The sequence below is a fragment of the Coffea arabica genome, chromosome 1c (genome assembly GCF_036785885.1).
Source record: "Coffea arabica cultivar ET-39 chromosome 1c, Coffea Arabica ET-39 HiFi, whole genome shotgun sequence".
NCBI classification, from domain to species: Eukaryota; Viridiplantae; Streptophyta; class Magnoliopsida; order Gentianales; family Rubiaceae; genus Coffea; species Coffea arabica.
This window is the reverse complement of record NC_092310.1, coordinates 7556031-7574934: the sequence shown is the minus strand read 5'-3', so window position 1 is coordinate 7574934 and position 18904 is coordinate 7556031. Positions and strand designations below refer to the sequence as shown.

The window sequence follows — 18904 nt, the reverse complement described above, 5'->3', positions numbered from 1 at the left end:
TTTCCCACATGAAGTAATGATGTGGTATTTAGTTTCCTTTCCTGTCCTTGTAGAAAAATTATTGTGACAATTGCTATATTTAATAACAATATTTGTGTTTTTAATGAAATTTAAAGTAGTCATTTATTATCTACCATCTTAGCTTTAAATATTTCCTGAAGTACCTCTTTGACATATGCAAAGGAGAATCTAGAACAGATTAGATGCAGTTGATAATTATGGATTCAGCAAGATAAAATGTCTATTAAGGAAAGGTGAAAATCACAGCCTTGGAAAATGTTGTGCAACAACCACAGCTTGATAGGAGTAGGAGTAGAAGATTAAACTGACAAAACAGTACATTTTTTCCGCCAGCCAGGTGGTAGTGGATCTAAATTCAGACCGCATATCATAGGGGATTTCGATTGAATCAAGTTATTGTGTTTAAGACTCATGGTATTCAAATGTATACAGATTTAATATAAGCCAACTACATGAGAAGTATTCTTACAATGCAGCATTGACAGGCATGAATTGCTCCCAATAATTTCTATTTATCTGATAAAATATGCTCGAAGCCTAGTACTTGCAAAATTTTAATTGAGGTCATGAATGGAGTCCACTAGAGTTCATGGAAGAAGGTGGAGCAGTAAAGAGGATTTAGGAAAAGAGCGTTAAGAAAAAAATATAATCAAATTGAAAACTTCCTTTGCAAAGAAATAGACTTCGTACTATTAGCATGGCTCACGGTTGAATCACTATAAACGAATCAAAGTGAAGCTCTCATTCTTTTTATGGATTTGTTTGCCGACACGGTGCCTATATCTACAGATCGGTAAATGGCCCTTGGATCCTTGAAGCTCAAGCAGTTTGTCATAGGAGGTCGTTCAGAGCTCTAGTCAATCAGGATGAAAATAAAAGCACATTGTTTAAAATGATAAGAGGTACAGGCCCTGGTCCTCATGGCTTTGCAGTAGATTTTTTCCATATTGAATTGGAAGACAACTGGGGAGGAGTTTGTTAGCGCTGTACAGTCGTGGTTCTCATCCCAAAATCTCTATTTTCATTTGAATGCTCCCCTGTCACTGTGAAAGATGTTACGCATGTTGCTCGTTGCAACATTCTCTATAAATGTTTTTCAAAAGTGATCACTGGCTGAATTAAAGTGGTGATGCCATCTCTTACCGGGCAGTGCTTTTCTTAAAATGAGATCCGTTTATGATAATGTATTGCTCATGCATGAACTTATCAAGCAATGTCATTGTCACCTCATTAATGGAAAACCTAGAGTAGCCAAAAAGGTTGATGTAGTGAAGGCTTATGATTCAGTCAATTGGGAGTCTCTTTTTGAGGTTATGCATCTCAAGAAATTTAGAACTGTGTGTTTTGTGTGGAGTTAGAAGTATGTGACTACAGCCAGTTTCTCCTTGAATCTATGCGGATCTCTGATTGGATTTTTAGAACTGATTAGAGGCTTAGACAGGGTGATCCAATCTCACCATATTTGTTCCTATTTGCAGTGGAGGTGTTCTCTAGTGTTTTGGCTAAATTATTCAGGAAGACAGATCAGATTATCATCCAAAGTTGAGACGCTGAACCTTACTCAACATTTCCTGATGACCTCTTCTTTTTGGCTTCTGCATCTGATATATCTCTACAGGAGTGTCTAGATTGCAAACCAATCTTCAAAAGAGTGAATTGTTTATGCTGGAACAAAGTCTGAAAGACAGCTCTACCTGAATCAGTTGCTTTGTATGCCTTTACGAACTTTGTGAGGGAGGTATCTAGGGCTACCACTTATGTCTACTAGAAAGCAAAAGATAACACCCCACAAGTTCAAAAAATTTTCAATGTCAAAAGAAAACAGGCTGGTGTGGTTGAACCTCGTGTCCAAATTTGCTTTCTTGATGTGAGAGACTTTATAAAAGAAGCAGGCTGAGGAAGTGGAGTGTAGTAAAGGATGATACTTGTGATTTTTGTTGAAATATTGTTGAAACTTGTGAGCATTTGTTCTTTTCTTGCTCTTTCCCTCAAACATTCATGATTTGGAAACAATTCAAGTCTCTTAATTCAGTGATCCGAGGGCCTTATTCTTGGTCTAGTCAGATATGTTTGCGTTCTTCTAGTAGTACATTCTCAAAGTAGCTCAATCCTTTAAACAGCCTTATTTAGTTCACGATTAATTACAACGATAGTCGTAATTTTCTTTGGAGTACACCCAAATCTCAAGAAAATTACATAACAAAACACAAATAACAAGGGTACAATTTCCAAGGTTCAAAGCTACTACTAAGACAAGGGAAACCATTCAACAAAGCTGCTACTAAGACGAGATCCAACAGAGCTACTATACTACCTAAGGAGGAGGGAACCATCCTGCAAGGGCTCAAACCTAGCCTGATTCTGTCACTCAATCTTTAAAGGTCGAATTGAACAAGAGATACGCTGGACTAGTGTGTCAACAAAGAAGTAGCAGACCTCCTCAACATCTGGAATTGCAAATGGACCTGCTTACATCTATATGCATTTGAGAAAGTATAGGTAGTTGCACCAAGTGTGAAGGCATCTGATACAGAGGTCAGTGGAGGTCTCAATTCCCTGACCTAGGAATTTGTAATGGTTGAGAATCTGATGATTCAGCTAAGGAACAGAAAGTATAGGAAAAAAAGAATCGAGAGGAGGGAGTAAGAGAAAGAGAGAGAGCAAGGATGAATTTGAAAAAAAGGCAGGGAAGTTGTATTCTTTAGAGATCAGATTTTGCATTTCCTTCCTTACATCAGTGTTGGCCTATTAATAGAAGTTCCCCCCAACTAACTAACTATAACTAACTTTCTGCAAGTTGTTGCTGCTATAATAAATCCAACAATATTTGGCTAACAGAATTTGGCTAACTATTTTGTCCTATTTCCTGTGGAATCATTACAATTGCCCCCTCTCGAAACAATCCTAGTCTCTAGGATTGAAGTCAGGGAATTGACTCTTGATGACTGAGAAGTCTTCCCACGTTGCATCTTCATTTTGTAAGTCCTTCCACTGCACCAAAATCTGCTCCACCTTGTGTCCATCCCTATCAATCCATCTTCGATCCAGTATAGAGGATGGGGTGATCGAAAAGAAGCCTTCATCACTTGGCTGAGGTAATATTGTGCTAGCTGGAGCACCTTTTGCGGAAGGTTTCAAAAGCGAAACATGAAATACAGGATGAATAGCAGCTCCTAGTGGTAACTTGAGTTTATAGGCTACTGCTCCAATCCTTTTTTCAATCTGATGTGGTCTATAGTACTTAGCTGCTAGCTCAATTTTTTCAAACAACCATAGTGGTCTGTCTACAAGGCTGTAACTTGAGGTAAACCCAATCCCCCTCAGCAAATGTCCTGTCAGTCCTGTGTTTGTCTGCAAACTATTTCATATAGTTCTAAGCATGCAACAAATTTTCCTTCAGTAGGGAGTTCCAATTCACCCTCTCAGTTAACCAATCTCCACAGCAAGTACTTGGGTGTTGTCTGGTTGTAGGCACAGCTGTTTTGGTTTATAACCATAGAGTGCTTGGAAGGGTGTCATCTATAAACTAGAATGGAAATTAGTGTTGTACCACTACTCAGCTGCAGGCAAACACCTTTTCCAATGACCAGACTATTGCAAACACAAAGCCCTCAAGTAGGTTTCCACACATCGATTTACTCTCTCAGTCTGTCCATCAGACTAGGGGTGATATGAGGATGAGAAACTAAGGGTAGTTCCCACCTGATGAAAAAGCTCCTGCCAAAATAAACTTGTGAAAATCTTGTCCCTATCAAATATAATGTCCACTGGCAAACCATGCAGTTTATAGATTTGCTCGAAGAACACCAGTGCAACACTCTTTGCTGTGAAATGAGACCCCATGGATATGAAATGCGCATATTTAGTAAGCCTGTCCACCACGACCATTATGGCATCATGCCCCAAGGATTTTGGCAAACCTTCGATAAAATCCATTGAGATATGCTGCCAAGCTGGCTCTGGTATTGCGAGAGGTTGTAGCAAGCCAGGGTAACTAGCTTGCTCATTTGCTCCTCTTGTAGGTGTCACAAGCTTGTACATAAGCTTCCACTTCCTTTTTCATTCCTGGCCAAAAGAAATAACTCTTCAATCTTTGATAGGTCCCCTGATTGCCAGAGTGGCCTCCAACTACAGAATCATGCATGCAGCTAACAAGTTGCCTCCTAAATTCAGTGGTAGCTCCAATGTATACCTTCCCCTTGTACCTGATAATCCCTTGATGGTAGGAGTAATCAGGTGTACTAGAGTTGTCTATTGCAAGTGTTGTTAATAATTCTTTGACCTTGTTATCTCCATTGTAGCTCTCTGATACCTTGGAGAGCCATAGAGGTTTGACTGCAGATATAGAGTGGACTCCATTGTAACTCTCCTGATTGCTTCCTCCTGCAGAACCTCCTTGCCTCCTAGAAAGAGCATCTGCAACTGTATTATCCTTGCCTCTTTTGTATTGGATTTCATAGTCCAATCCCATCAATTTTGCAATCCATTTCTGTTGTAGGGAAGTAGTGATCTTTTGTCTAGCAAGTACTTTAGATTTTGATGGTCTGTTCTGATGATGAAATGAGATCCCAATAAGTAATGCCTCCATTTTCCTACAGCAGTGATCAGGGACAGCAACTCTTTCTCATAAATGGACACTGATTGATTTTTTTGTCCCAAAGCTTGGCTCATGAATGCTCTTGGTCTCCCTTGCTGCATCAGTACTGCTCCCATAGCTGTTTGGCTTGCATCTGTCTCTAATATAAAGGGCATGGAGAAGTTAGGTAAAGCTAGTATAGGAGCCTGTGACATAGCCACCTTGAGCTGCTTAAAGGCAGAAGTAGCTGCTTCATTCCATACGAAACTGTCCTTTTTAAGCAACTCAATTAGGGGCTTTGCTATTTTCCCATAGCGCTTGACAAACCTCCTGTAGTACCCCGTCAATCCAAGAAAACCCCTAAGAGCCTTAATGTTATCAGGAACTGGCAAGAAAAACATTGCCTCTACCTTTGCAGGGTCAGCAGAAACACCTTCAGCAGTAACTACATGTCCCAAATACTCAATTTTATCTTGACCAAAGGAACATTTAGACATCTTCGCATATAATGAATGGGTTCTCAAGGTGTTAAGAACAAGGGATAGGTGTTTAAGATGGCTGTCCAGATCTGAGCTATAAACAAGAATGTCATCAAAAAACACAAGCACAAACTATTTGATGAAAGGTTCCAATATGGAATTCATTAAGGCTTGAAATGTAGTAGGGGCATTTGTGAGGCCAAAAGGCATCACTAGGTTTTCATAAAGGCTAGAGTGAGTTCTAAAGGCTGTTTTAGGGACATCAGAGGGGTTCATACGAATTTGATGGTAACCTGACCTTAGATCTATTTTAGAAAATATTTTTGCATTATGCAATTCATCAAGCAAGTCATCAATGGTAGGAATGGGATATCTTTGATGGTAAGGTTGTTGAGCTGCCTATAATCAATACAAAACCTCCAACTTCCATCCTTTTTTTTTACCAAGAGAGCTGGGGATGCAAAAGGGTTGTGGCTAGGTTGTATGATACCAAATTACAACAGGTCTTTGACCTGTCGTTCTATTTCTGATTTCTGCATGTGGAGATATCTATAGGGATTGATTTTGAAGGGTTTGGCATCAGGTATGAGGGGTATTTGGTGGTCTAATTCTCTGATAGGGGGTAAGGATGTAGGTTCCTCAAAGATGTCCTAACATTGGTCAAGCAATTGAGTAAGTGATTTTGGTACAGGAGTTACCTGACTGTTCTGTACTCTGATCATGCAAGAGTGTTGCAAAGAAGTCCTGACTTTATTCCTGATATGCCTTTGTGCTGCTGTCCCTTGCCTCATCCTCACCTTGGCAGTGTGGGAGTCTCCTTGCAGCAACACAGTTTCACCCTCCTTATCAAAAGACAATGTCAACTCCTTAAAATCAAAAGTCATTGGACTGTAATGTTTCATCCAATCCACCCCAAGGATTAAATCATATGGCTCTAAGTCCAACACATATACATTCTGAGTGAAGTTGTGTCCCTGCATTTCCCACTTCATATTTGGAATCCACTGATTGCACATTAACTCCTTTCCATCAGCTATCCTCACCTTGAAGGGCTTATGACTCTGCACAGAATCAGGATGTAGTTGAGTAATGGCTAACCTGATAAAACAGTTGGTACTCCCCCCCTCAAGCAGAATGGATAAATCGTGCCCCCTATAGTGTCCTATCATCCTAATGGTATTAGAAGACATGTGTCCAGAGACTGAGTGTAGTGAGAAGGCTACATCCTTGCTAGACTTATTCCCCTGATACTCAATGATTTCCCTTTCTTCCTCATCTACTTCAGTGCCATGCAATCCTTCTTCATCTACTAGTACCAATGTATCCCTCTATTCTTGCAGATATGTCCAGGAGAAAATTTTTCCCCATACTTGAAACACAGGTTGTGATCCTTCCTGTACTGAAATTCTGTGGGTGAGATTTTCTTACCCGAGAAGAATCCTTCTTAATACTATTCTCAAACACATGAGTTGCAGGTTTCTTGTGGCTCAGGTCATTAGGGTGGGTATGTTTACTTCCAGAAGAAATTGGTGGAGATATCTTCATTGGTACTTTATTCTGCCTTAAGATGATGCTCAAATACTATTCTTGCCATCTAGCCTTTTCGAATGCTACCTGTAAGGTCTGGGGCATGTGCATTTTCACAGCAGCCTTGATCTCCTCCTTCAGCCCACTCAGGAAGCTAGAAACATAGTATATTCAGAGAGGAGGGGTAGTTTTACCATGACAGCAGCTCTTAATTCTTCAAACTTGTCCTGATATGCTAAAACTGATGAATCCTGCTACAATTTGTTGAACTCCTCTACCACATCTCCTCCCCCCAGATCCCCAAATCTTCTACAAAGTTCTGAGCCAAAATCCCCCCATTGCACCACTCCTCTGTCCTTCTTGAAGCTTTGATACTAGAGATCAGCCTTGCCTTCCAAATACAGTTCAGCCACATCCATCTACTGTCCTTCTGGAATCTAATATAGCTGAACAAACTTCTCATATTTCCTGATCCATTCTCATAGATTAGAGCCTCCAAAGCTAGGAAATTCCAGTTTGGGAACTCCTATTGGGAAACGACTCTTTTCCCCCAGAAAAGGATGGCTTCCTTCATGACTTTTGCTAAGTATTTGATTAGGAGGTCGCTCAGATGAGTTAAGAGGTTGGCCTAGAATTCCCCTTTCCCCCTGTAAGTTCCTCATGAGGGTATTGAATTGAGCATTCATCGTGACCATGAAATTCTGTTGGTTTTTTTTTGGGAATAAACTAAGAAACAACACCTTAGTGTTGCAAACAAAACTTATAAGAGACTTGTATTAAAGGTGAAAAAAATGAACTTATGTTCTACATTCATCAACTCACTATTTATAATGATTACATGAAACAAACTAACAAAATATCCAACTAACAATTATTCTAAAAATCTCAACAAAATATAATCTCCTTCTACTAACAAATCTTATCTAAAATATCTGTTAACAAATCAACATGATTTTTGGTTAACAAATATCCTTATTTTTCTAATAACTAAATTATTTTGATATCAAACATAATCTAGCAAAATATGTAGGAAAAGTTGCACATCCCAACACTCCTCCTTGCCACTTTTGCTACAGATTTTGAATTGTCTTCTCAAATCTTTGAATCTTGTTTTGAACGAGACTTTTGTAAGAAGCTTTGCAATTGATGATTAGCCTTGCAATGAACTTCTTCCTTTGGGTTTTTATGCAAGCTAAATATTAGTCTTGCAACGAACCACTTCTTTTATCTTCTCGTGCCAAACTCCACATAAAAAATGATTTTTTTTTTTTATGTTTCCAAATAACCTTCTCATAGGTTTAAAATGGAACATCTTTTGACGATATTTGAACCTATACAGAAAATATAAAATTCTGCATGGTTCTTCATTTTGTCATCACCATCAATATCTGTAGACTCAAAAATAGAAATGTTATAATCTTGACAAATATCAGGAATCAATTTGATATCTCCTCACTTATTAATGATCTCCTCCTGAATTTTTTCAGGATCTGAATTCTTGATTTCATCATCATGTTCCACTTTAGAATTGTCAAAATCTGACCAATTCATAGTGAAACTTCTCCTTTTTATTTTAATTGAGAATAATTTATTCTCAATCAAATCATCAGCCATTATCTTTGTGAAAACGGCATCAAAAACTGATATGTGAATGCTGGCCTTGGATCTCTGTCTAACTGCAACTTTGTGATCTCTAATTTGTGTATCCATCAGCTCTTCAAATGCTGGTGAAACAAAATTCGTCTCCACCATATCTCGTAGATCATTGACTACCAAATAAGTCCAAAATTTTATAGCCCAAATTTGGTAAGTTTTACCACTAAAAGTTGAAACATTTGACAAAAAGTTCTTTCCTGTCATGGCTTTGAACTTATAAAGGATCCTCACCAATGCATCACTCTAAAAAAAAAAAGACTCAGGCCCTTAAGATATAGGCTCTTGATACCACTTTGTTGGTTTTTTTGGGCATAAACTAAGAAACAACACCTTAGTGTTGCAAAAAAAGCTTATAAGAGACTTGTATTAAAGGTGGAAAAAATGAACTTATGTTCTACATTCATCAACTCACTATTTATAGTGATTACATGAAACAAACTAGCAAAATATCCAACTAACAATTATTCTAAAAATCTCAACAAAATATAAACTCCTTCTATTAGCAAATCTTATCTAAAATATCTGTTAACAAACCAACATGATCTTTGGTTAACAAATATCCTTATTTTTCTAATAACTAAATTATTTTGATATCAAACATAATCTAGCAAAATATGTAGGAAAAGTTGCATATCCCAACAAATTCTTCATTTCTTCCTTTAATTCAACATTGTTTGCTTCCACCAGAGCCTTCATGTCCACATAGTTAGACTCGATCTTTTCCTCTAACGCTTGACGTTCGATTGTACTGGATTCGAGGATAGTTTGGATCCTTGCATCTTGTTTCTTCAGCATTTCCTCAAATCCCTTCATTCTGGTGCCTTCCGCCATTGTTGCCAAATTGGAGCTTTCAAATCCCAGGACCGCAAGCTCTGATACCAAATGTAATGGTTGAGAATCTGATGATTCAGCTAAGGTACAGAAAGTATAGGAAAAAAAGAATAGAGAGGAAGGAACAAGAGAAAGAGAGAGAGCAAGGATGAATTTGAAAAAGAGGCGGGGAAGTTGTATTCTTTAGAGATCAGATTTTGCATGTCCTTCCTTACATTAGTGTTGGCCTATTCATAGAAGTTCCCCCCAACTAACTAATTGTAACTAACTTTCTGCAAGTTGTTGCCACTATAACAAATCCAAGAATATTTGGCTAACAGAATTTGGCTAACTATTTTGTCCTATTTCCTGTGGAATCATTACAGAATTACAAAAATGACGAAGAAGTAATTCGAAATTCAAGGGAGCATCATGTATTTTATTGTAGTGAAAACTCAGAGAAGATACAAGAAGAATGACCAATGATTTGTAGCAATACATCAAAATGAATGTTTCTCCTTATGCGCAGCTTAATATATAAGCAAGTAGTGGAGAGTCGGTTGCAGCTAACCACTTCTTTGGCTGTGCTAACTAACTACTAGCATCAGCAATATTCTTTTAACTTATTAACTTTCACTTCCACCATTATCTATTATAATCTCTTATGGTCAATCAATCATACAACTAAAATCAGTGCATCAAATACCCCTCTCTAAAAGAGCCCTTGTCCTCAGGGATGGAAATTAGGTAGGAATTACTGCTCCAAGTCTTGTAAGAATTCCCAGGTTGAGTCCTAAGGAAACTATTGCTCCACTACACCAGAACTTGTGTGGCAGTACTCAACTGAAAGTGTCACTAAAGCACATTACCAACAGGTCATCGTCCTACAGAACCTGTCAGAATCAAGGTCTATACTCATGCGACATCGCTCCAAACCAAATGCCTCGACCAGATGTCCACCAGTTACCAATAGGGCTTCAAATCTAGATCGAACAAGAAGCTCTTCATAAATACTTTGACGAATAACTCTTCTAAATTAAGGGCCTATCTGAGTTACGGTGGCTTATCGAAAAGCATTTCAATGAGTACAGTTTTTAGTCAAAGTATTTATTAATTGATAAATCATATTGTTTGGATTTACAAGAGTAAGTACTTTTTCTATTTGATAATGTGCAATTTTGAGGTTACAAAACTTATTTATCTGTTTATTGAGTTCAAAATTTATAATAAAATTATTAAACTTAATTTTTTATTTGTTTCAAATACAAAAGTTACTCTAAATGTATCAATTTTGAACTTATACCAAAGTGCTTTTATGACCAAAAATTCTACTTCCAAATTTAAGGAATGATTTTCATTAAACATGTTAAAAGTATTTTTGACCTCCAAAATACTTTTTTAGCAAAAATACAACAATCTTAAACAGGCCCTAAATGTTTTTTAATAAGTCACTACAACCCCAAAAAAAAGCCCTTCAGTGCTTTTGAGGATTCTCTGACTCCTTCTCCCGTGTACATCAGGGCCTTTTCAAGAGTTATTTTATCATAGTTGCTGTCGATTGTCAGTTTTTTTTTCCCACTTATCAATAACTTTTCTTTTATTTTTTCGCAGGCCATATGCACCAATACAAGAGTACAATTGTACCTTCACTAACAAATCATGGATCCTTTAATCTCCTCAGCACTTTATTTTGTCTTAACAGTGTTAAGCATTTTTAATATTTTGACTGGTCAAGACGGGGTAAATTATATATTTGTGAAGTTGGGGTGATAAAGCGTGACTAATCCAAACCTTGAGGGGACAAGTATGATCAATCCATTTTTTGTTAATAATTAAAGCCGACTGTGAAGTAATTATTAACCATAATTTTAAGCAGTTTTTGTTGAATCTTTAATCCAACATTGGATTTATATATGAATAATTATATGTTACTGTCAAATAAGATTAGATCTAATTAAAGTGATCAAATATGATTTGGACTTTAATATATCTAATAGAATATGAATCTTTAATATGTAGAGACTTACGGGTGTTTCCTATTTCTATGATGGGTTAAAATAAGAATACAAAAGATAACAGAAATTTATCTATAAATAGGGTTATGATTCCCAGATTACATGTATATTATTATCGTATTTTTTAGTATCACAAAATAACTTTTCTCGATATCCCATCGTCATAAGAGATATCAGAGATTAAAGGGCTCTCTTAAGGATTAGCGAATAGGTGTTGACCTGAAAGACCTCCCCAAAAAAATCTTCAAGGATTCAAGTGCCAGCTTGTCAACATGAATTCAGGTGCGCTTTTGTAATTTTATTATTAATTTATTCTTAATAATCGCCATAAAAATTTTGGATTTAACAGGTGATTGCTTTCACCAAAGACTAATATAAACTATCACTCAATAAGTGGTGCTCAATAAGTGATATCAGAACTAGATATGATTGATTATTAAGAAATAAATTGAATTCTGTAATTTGTATTTTTTTGTCTCGCGAATTCGATTTTGGTTATATGGTTGTCTGCTCTTAAACAAGAATACTCCCGGTAATGGGCGATTGTTCAAATTTGGAAATCGCGTGAATTTGCTTGAAACGAATTGTATTGAAACTCATTTATGTCGTGTGAATTGGCTTGTCCTGATTGATTGTTAGTTTTGTCTTTAGTCTTTTGGTCATAATTATTCCGTGGTTCTAGTTTTGATTCACGAAAATTTTGGTCAAATTCTAGTCATGATTGTTTGCATATGTTATGATGCAATTTTCATGACAATAGTCAATTCATGAATTGTACGGTCCATTGTTTTAACATTGAATTCAGTGAACCCACTTTGATTTCATTGATTCATTGCTTTGGCCGATCCATTGTTTCCTTATGCTATTTTAGTTGGCCGATTGGCTACTTTTGCATCTCAAACATTTGCCTTTGATTGAAACTAAAACTAATTGGCACGTGTTTCACGAATCATGTTTACTTGTCCTAGTTAATTGTTTAATTTATATCACTTGAATCCAGCTATGGGTATGCCTTCGGTTATAAAATTAGGACTATTAACTTGAATTCTTGGACTTGTTTTCTTGTTTAAGAGCCAATATACACATTAGGGTTTCTCTAATTTGAATAAACCCTAATAAAGTTAAATAAGACATTTAAATCTTATAAAATTCATAAGGTTGGCCCATTAAATATATAGTCTTATAAGGCATTATGGACTTTAAAAAAATTTTGAAGTTAAATGATAAATTTGGGTCAAGTTCTGGATATGGACTTTTGGTCCAATAAGTCTTGATCTAATTGATTGATTTGACCTGATTTGACTGATTTGACCACATTTTGATCAGAGTTGACCAAAGTTGACTTTAATAAAAAATTTTATGTAATTTGTGTAATTTTAAATTTAAATATTGGTTTGATTATATATATTTTAGAATAAATTAATTCAAACAATATGCCACCAAAGTGACCTCTTTTGTGGAAATTAATTTATTCTAGAATATAATATTGAGTATTTGTAATTTTTGTGAATATTGATTGGTCTAAAGGAAGATCAATGTTTGACAAAATTACATGTGCACTTGTAATAATAAACACGCGATAATTATTCGACTTTTTATATGTAAATTATAAATTGACCTAAAGAAAAATTAATTTTTGGCATGTTATTATTATCAGTGTTTATTATTGCATCAAGATATCACTTAAAAGTTAATATTTTTGTCCAAAAATAAAATATTAATGAAACATTGGTATCTTGAGATGGGGTTACCTTTATTTGAATTTATTATTATTTTACTTTACGTGAGATTGTTTAATTATTTTATATTTTTTTGTTCAGCTGCGAATGATGTTACAAATATTATTACCAACATCAATAATATTTCTATGCTGAATAGCACAAAATTCAAATCTTGGAAAGAAAACCTCTTAATAGTACTTGGAATAATAGATCTCGAACTAGCGTTAAGGGTTGATTATTCTCCACCTCTTATAGATCAAAGTACCTCTAATAAAAAGAGGGATAAGGAAAGGTGAGAAAGATCAAATCACTTGTATTTGACGATCATTAAAAAGGCCGTTCCAGAAGCATTCAAAGAAACAATGTCAAAAACAACAGTTACCGCTAAAGAGTTCTTTCAGAACATTAAAAAAAGATTTATCAAGAACGAAAAATTGAAATTAATACGCTCTTGACACGCTTAATTTCAATGAAATATAATGGCAAAAACAATATCAAAGAGTACAATATAGGGATGTCTCATCTTGTTTCGAAATTAATTGCACTTAAATTGGTACTCTCTGAAGAGTTATTGGTCCATTTGATTTTAATATCCCTTCCCACACAGTTTAATCAGTTTAAGGTGAGTTACAACTGTCAAAAAAAGGCTTGATCTCTAAATGAACTCCTCGCACATTGTGTAGAGGAAGAGGAAAGATTGAAACAAAACTAGACAGAGAGTATTGTTTGGTCCCAACCACTACTAATAAAAGTAAGGAATTTAAGAGAAAGAAGAATAACAAATCTACAGGTACGGCACCGCAAAAGAAATAACAGAAAAAATTGATTAATCCGAGAAAGAATAATTATTTCTTCTGTGGAGTTGAAGGGCATAGAAAGAAATATTGCATCAACTATCACGCTTAGCGTACTAAGAAAGGTATATTTGTTAATCTGGTTTATTTTGAGATTAATTTAACTTCGATACTCAAACACACATAGTGGTTAGATTCAGGTACAACAACTCACATTAGTATGTCTATGCAGGATTGGCTGAATTGTCAAACACCTAATGATAATGAAAGATATATTTACGTGGATAATGGTAAAACAGTTCAAGTTGAGATAATCGGAGTTTTTAAATTATTGTTAAAGATCGAATTTTATTTGGATCTTAATGAAATATTTATTATACCGTCTTTTCGACGGAATTTGATTCCTATTTCTTCTTTGAACAAAATTGGTTATTTTTGTTCATTTGAAAATGAAAATTTTAAATTATTTCATGATTTAAAATTGATTAGTTCTAGTTCTTTAATGCATTATGATAATCTATATTTAATTGATACAATTGTCTCATTTAATGAATATTTGCATTTGGGTACTAGAGGAGTAAAGAGAAAATTAACGAATGAGAATTCAGCTGTATTATAGTACAAGAGATTGGGACGTATTTTCAAACGGAGAATGAAAAGACTTGTGTCAAATGAAATTCTTGACCACTTAAATTTTATAGTTTTTTATAATTGTGTTAACTGTATAAAGGGGAAACAAACTAATAAGAGGAGATTTGAAATCAATAGGTCCTTAAACATCTTGGAACTTATATGTACAGATATTTGTGGGTCATTTCCTACATCTGCTTGGAATTGTTAACAATATTTTATAACGTTCATAGATAATTTTTCAGAATATGGTTACATATATCTCATTTCTAAAAAATCACAATCGCTGAACATGTTCAAAAATTTTAAGGTTGAAGTTGAGAACCAATTTAACAATTTAACAAAAGAATTAAAAGCGTCAGATCTGACCATGGTAGTGAGTACTATGGTAGATATGACGGTTTAGGTGAACAATGTCCAATATCATTTGTTAAATACCTAAAGGAATGCGGTATCATCCCACAGTATATTACGTTGGGTTCACCTACTATGAATGTATAATTGAAAGACGAAATAGAATATTTAAAAACATGGTAAGGAATATGATATGTCATTCTACCTTACCAAAATCATTCTAGGAAGAAGTACTTAAAACTGCCGCATATATCCTTAACAGAGTTCCAACTAAAATAACTATCAAAATCTCTTATAAGATTTGGATAGAAAAAAAGACCAATTTGAAACATTTACATATTTACGGATGTCCAATTGAGACAAGACCTTATAGGACAAATGAAAAAAAAAACTAGATTCAAAGACGGTTAGTTATTATTCTATGGATATTTTGACAGATCTAGGGGTTACAAGTTTTATAATCCCACGACTAAATCGATTTTCGAGAAACAAAATACTCAATTGTTTGAAGATGTTGAGTTTGAGGGAGAAGATATAGTTAAAAATCTTATCTTTGAAGAGAAATATATTAATATTTTCACATGTGTCATTAATCTTGTTCAGAATCTTATTTCTGAAATTGATTATGACACAACAAATCAAGATGATGTTGAAAAACAAACTATTATAGAAAAGCAAACTCTACCTTTTCAAGAATCAGTGTCATCAAAAAGATCCACTAGAAAAAGAAGAAGTGCAGTGTTAGATGATTATATTATTTTTCTTCAAAAATATAAGGATGACATTGAATTGATGGAAGATGATCCAAATAACTTCCATCAAATCAAAAAAGTTCAAATTCCTAAAAGTGAATTGATGTCATGAATGAAGAAATTAAATTTATTAAAGTGTGACAGCCCCACCTCACCCTAAGGCGAACCAAAAGGTTCGGCGAACCGCCTGCCCAACTCTCGCCGGGACTACGGATCCGGAACAAACGTAACTCCTACCAAACGTTCAAAAGAACTTTGAGAAGAAAAACATTCAGAACCCAATTGAGCCGAACTAAAAGATATAATAAATCTTTGCTACAACGTTCCCACGAAAAATCAAAACGAAATGAAAGTGCCGCTGCCACGTCACAATCCAACCAAGTACAAGTAAACTTTGTTTAACATGAGAGAATGTACATTCCCAAATATATATCACATAAACATGAGGAAACACTTTAAAATATACATATTAATAAGTTTACAAACCAAAAGAAAACATTGTATTAAGATACATTTAGAGTTTCCAAATTGTCGAGGAGCTATACCAAAAGAACAAAAGAATTTCTAACTAACTCAACTCATTCTTCAAAACATCGAAGTTCCAAAAAATTGTTCCCTGTAAGGAAAACAAGGATAACGGAATGGAGTGAGTTAAAAACTCAATGAGGTACCAAAAGTATAAACAGTAGAACTCATGAGAAATCACTTTTAAGGCACATATTCACATTAAATACGAGAAATGAATGAACACCACAATATAAAGGATACAGGTGGCTCTCAGGAGCCAAATCCCCGTTCCAATACTTGATCCAACCTCGTTGACCATCCGTCAACGTTCAAATAAAGGAACTAGTCCAGTAGAACACTACTTTAATGCCAAAATCCTGTTCACCAAACATACCCCTTACCGGGCCCGAACGCCAAACAGGAACAGGAATGGTAATACTCGAATATACCGGAAATTCAGAGTCTCCAATACCCATAAATTCCCTAGGAATAGGCACCCACAGATTGTCAATTTCCTCGACCAAACCCTTGCTGACTCGATTCAATTAACTCCCCATGAAGTTGACCTCAGATTTAACAGAAAGGTCGTTGGATGCACTTCCAAACGACATTATAAGATGCGCATGTAACAGATTCAAGTATATATAGGAAACAAGCCACACAGACCAGAGAACGAGTGTGATAAAGTACACACTTGTCTCGTACAAAATAAATAGTCAGGAAAGACATTCAAATAGTAATTTGCAAGTACAGATAACCAGTTTAACAATAATTCAGGGGAGTGGTACACTCACCGGTTCAAGTACAGATACTTCAAAAGTTTTCATGCCAGAGTGGTTTTAATCACCAAAAAATCCTAAAATAACCAAAGTAGAACAATTGAAGGTTCCACATCCAAAATCAAGTAAACGGAATGCACAAGTGAGACTCGACTACTAGTCGTATCCATCACCAAATAATTACTAATGCAAGGGTGCAAAACATAATTTTTGGGGATGAAAAGGTAACATGAAGACCTAGGGCTCAAACAACGCCAAAAGCCTTTCTTATATATATATTCCAAATCCAACCAAACTCGAAGAAATCCAACACTCCCAAAATTTGGACAGCATATCCCCTACATTTTCTTACTTTTCCATCCTACAAGCAACACTAATTCATCTCAAATCAACCACATACACATCATAGACTATCAAATACACCTTTTGGCACAATAAGCACAACTGAAGCTACACTTATCGGATTGAAACGAATCTTATGGCATTTCGAAACCAAAACATATACCTACATTATTATGAAGACCTCCAAACCCAAATCATGCATTTTCATGGTCACAAATGAAATTTCTCACGAAAATAGAAATCTATCTGCGAAACAGGGCTCATGGGCAGTCAAGAGTATTTCGGTCATTTCACATGCTACAGTGCTCGGATCAAGCTGAAATTTTGCAGGCAGCTAGTTAACACCATTTGCTACAACTTTCATGTTTTAACATAAGCCTGATTCGGCCTCTAACATGCACGAATAAAGCCGGTCAGAACAGGGCAGATTGGAACCTTAAAACTGAAATTTCCGCACAAAACTGAAATTTTCCGCAAACAACCACAACTAACATATAAAAGCTTCATTTTACACCATATCAAGCCATCATTCATGGCCAACCAATAACTATCATATAAAATCAGAAAAATCACTAATAAAATCTGAAATTTAACTAACTCTACCTCAAACCACAAAATCTTACATGAAATAGCATATTTAGCCACTACAAACTACTAATTGACCATTATTAGGAACAAAAGTGAGTTTCCAAACAAAATACCTTGACACCTCAAGAAAGGTAGTAGCTTAGGGATTTTTCCTCCAAATCAACTCCACCAATACCTTGAAACTCTCTTAACAAGTCACTTTGGTTGACAAATTCACTATTTAATCGATTGGATTTCAAGATTTAAGCAAGAAATGGAAGAAGTAGTTGAAGCTTTCTTTTCTTTTCCCTCCTTGAGAGGTTCGGCCAAGAGGTTGGAAATGAAGATGGTTTCTTGGTCAAAATTGGGATTTTAGTAAAGGTAAGAAAGTTAGGCAAGTCCACCATCCAATCGGGTCGCGACACATGGCACTTTTAATGGTTCAAGCTTATCTTCTTTCTTCCAATAGTTAATCTATCTAGATAATCTCTAATTATTTCCTAGCACCTTGTAAAATAATATTTCTCAATACGAAACTTAACCTAGTCGTCCAAAATTTTATCGCACTAACTGCACTAACGGGTCTCATGTCCTTAATACACTTCCAAATGGACCCGAACTAACTTATACTAGAAAATGATTTAAAAACTATACTCACTTATAAAAATCTCTGAAAAATTATGATAATAAAATAAAGTAAGAAAAATGCACGCGAAAAAATAAAATAAATAAAGAAAATTTACAGATCCTCACACCCTCTCTCCCTTAAAAAAATTTTGTTCTCGAAATTCTCCTCATACCACAATCTATCTAGAGAGAAATTGCAATAATACTATGATTAAAATGCCATGCTAAGAAAATCAGTGAAGACATCAAAAGTTTCTCTTTCCGAACCACAGACACAAATTTCACTTAATATCGAGGCTAAAAGATAATAAAGATTCATGAATCGAGATTCAATACTGTTAAATCACCAATATTTAATATTACTCATCAAAATATCAAGTATTAGGTCAACTACTTTTATCGGAAACATACTCATTACATAGAGGTTGCATACACATAGGTCTATAAATACAATTATTTCAGCTAACACATCACTACTTGCTGACTTTAACTATGACAGCAGTTTCGCCCTCCCAAAATTCATTTGTTCTGGGCAGTTCTTCATTTGGTGTTCCAGTTGGCCGCATCTAAAGCATGCACCAATTTTCACATAACATATTCCTGTATGACTTTTGTTACACATTTCACACTTAGCAGCCACACATTTCTTCTTATTTAAAGTGTCCATTCTTTTTCTTCTTCCTCCCCTTATCCTTCATAGCAACTCCTTTTCCATCTATTTCTTTATGTGTCCCTTTGTTATCACGA

The 18904-nt window shown here is 35.3% G+C and overlaps 1 protein-coding gene across 1 annotated transcript; it reads right to left on the bottom strand.

Moving 5' to 3' along the window:
- Positions 1–2925: 2925 nt before the first annotated feature.
- LOC140038807 (uncharacterized) lies at positions 2926–3957 on the bottom strand. The gene is made up of 2 exons (XM_072084156.1): positions 3724–3957; positions 2926–3372 (listed from the first exon to the last, which is right to left on the bottom strand). The coding sequence occupies exons 1-2, from the start codon at positions 3955–3957 to the stop codon at positions 2926–2928; spliced, it is 681 nt and encodes a 226-aa protein (XP_071940257.1).
- Between the last annotated feature and the right edge of the window lie 14947 nt (positions 3958–18904).